This window comes from Kryptolebias marmoratus, linkage group LG2 (genome assembly GCF_001649575.2).
Source record: "Kryptolebias marmoratus isolate JLee-2015 linkage group LG2, ASM164957v2, whole genome shotgun sequence".
NCBI lineage: Eukaryota > Metazoa > Chordata > Actinopteri > Cyprinodontiformes > Rivulidae > Kryptolebias > Kryptolebias marmoratus.
In genome coordinates, this window is record NC_051431.1 from 28,335,293 (window position 1) to 28,337,552 (window position 2,260).

Here is a 2,260-nt window from a genome sequence, read left to right on the forward strand (position 1 = left end):
AATTTAAATCCCCATTGCAGTGCCCACAACTCTATATCAATAATAACCCTTTGTATTTTTTTAACTATAAACTCTACATTCTTCCCTCTTTTCCAAATAGCTCCATCATCTGCAAAGAGTGAACAGCCCATGTCCTTTCCAATATTTTCAAATATGTCATTTATCATAATCGAAAACAATAATGGACTTATAATACTCCCCTGTGGCGTACCATTTTCCACTACATATTTATCTGAAACTACCTCACCTATTCTTACCTGTAATTTCCTGTTTGTTAAAAAGTCTTTAATCCATTCATATATTTTTCCTTTGATCCCCAATTTGTATAATCTAATTAATAAACCCTCTACCCACATCATATCATACGCTTTTTCAATATCAAAAAACACAGCCACTACACTTTCTTTGTTTACTTGAGCCCTCCTAACTTCATGTTCAAGACATAGTGTTGCGTCATTAGTGCTCCTCCCTTTACGAAAACCACTTTGATAATTAGAAATATATCCCTTTTTATTCAAATAATATATTAACCTACCATTAATCGTTTTTTCCATTATTTTACATAAGTTTGAAGTTAATGCTATTGGCCTATAACTTTCTGGTTTTGAATGATCTTTTCCTGGTTTAGCTATTGGTACAATAATAGATTCCTTCCATACCTCTGGTAATTTCCCCTCCTCCCAGATTTTATTAAATAATTTCAATATTATCATTTTTGACTTATCACTTAGTTGTGGTCCCCACCTTCAGAACCACTCCTTTTTTGAGTGTCTCTTGATAATTGCCAATAATTTCCACCTGTTGTCTATTCCATTTGCACAACAGCATGTGAAAATGATTGCCAATCAGTGTTGCTTCCTAAGTGGACAGTGGACAGCTTTCACAGAAGTTTACTTGGAGTTATATTGTGTTGTTTAAGTGTTCCCTTTATTTTTTTGAGCAATGTATATTTAATGAAACCAAAGCTTATACCCAGTTTCTCTTATTTGATGCCAGAGCTCAGCCAGCCTCTGCCCCCAGAGGAGCTGATGGATCTGCTGGTGCTGTTGTATGAGTTTCAGAATCCCAGACTGACTGAAGAGGTTCTGTATTCAATCAGAACCATTCGCCTGACCAACGTTCGTATGACTTCACTGAAATGCTTCATACTCAGCTCTGTGCTCTCATGCACCTCTGCAAGGTAAAACTGGATTTTTCTAAGAATTAGATCCTATCAGTGGAGTAGCAAAGTCATATTTGGTTTTACATGCAATCTGTTCACGTGTTGGCATTCTTTGTTTGCTATAGATGGATAAAAACATACTGACATCTACAATCATATGCAAAAAAAAAGAGCCAAGACCTTTAGGGTGTGGTTGCAGCTAGAAATAAGTTTGATTTAGCTCAGTGTTGTAGAGTTTGACTTCCTATCAAAAGATCAGGGGTTTGATCTCTAGTCTCTGCAGAGTGAGGACAAGACACTGAACCACCCACTGCCTCAGTTATGCCTATTGATGTATGAGTGAGACTATAATTGCTGTTTATACAGACTGTAAGTTTCCAATAGGAAATATTGTGTGGAGGTGAATTCAACATGTTAAAAATGTGAACCATTTACCATATAATTTATTTGATTAGACTGTTTACATCTATATATATATATATATATATATATATATATATATGTATATATGTATATGTATGTTTACTGTACCTACTTCTTGTAGTTTCCACCTGAAGGAGCTGGACCTGTCCTCATGTCTCCTGACTCATAAAATGCTTCAGATGTTGTGGCCAGCCTTCAGACACACAAACAGCCTCAAGTAAGACTAAATCATCATGGAGAACAATAAGTTTGTTTATGAAAGTTAAAGGTATAAAAGTTTATTTTTATTATTACAGTCAAACCTTTATATCCAGATGTTAGAACCGGCTGCTTCAGTCTGTCCTGACTCTGGGTTAACACTGGGGGTGAAGCTTATAATTCTTTCAAATGTACAGGTGCTGGTCATAAAATTAGAATATCATGAAAAAGTAGATTGATTTCAGTAATTCCATTTAAAAAGTGAAACTTGTATATTATATTCATACATTACATACAAACTCATATATTTCAAATGTTTATTTTGTTTAATGTTGATGATTACAAATGACAACAAATGAAAATCTCAAATTCATCATATCAGAAAATTAGAATATTACTGAAGACCAATAAAAACAAAGGATTTATAGAAATGTTGGCCAACTGAAAAGTATGAACATGAAAAGTATGAGCATGTAC

General features: G+C 34.2%; 1 protein-coding gene across 3 annotated transcripts in view; it reads left to right on the forward strand.

Moving 5' to 3' along the window:
* Positions 1-2,260, forward strand: part of nlrx1 (NLR family member X1) — a 36,265-nt gene that overhangs the window by 20,769 nt on the left and 13,236 nt on the right. For all 3 annotated transcript variants that reach the window (XM_017436557.3, XM_017436556.3, XM_017436558.3), the window contains 2 exons: positions 997-1,180; positions 1,707-1,802. In XM_017436557.3, coding sequence (XP_017292046.1) covers positions 997-1,180; positions 1,707-1,802 — 280 coding nt within the window. The remainder of the gene's footprint in view (positions 1-996; positions 1,181-1,706; positions 1,803-2,260) is intronic.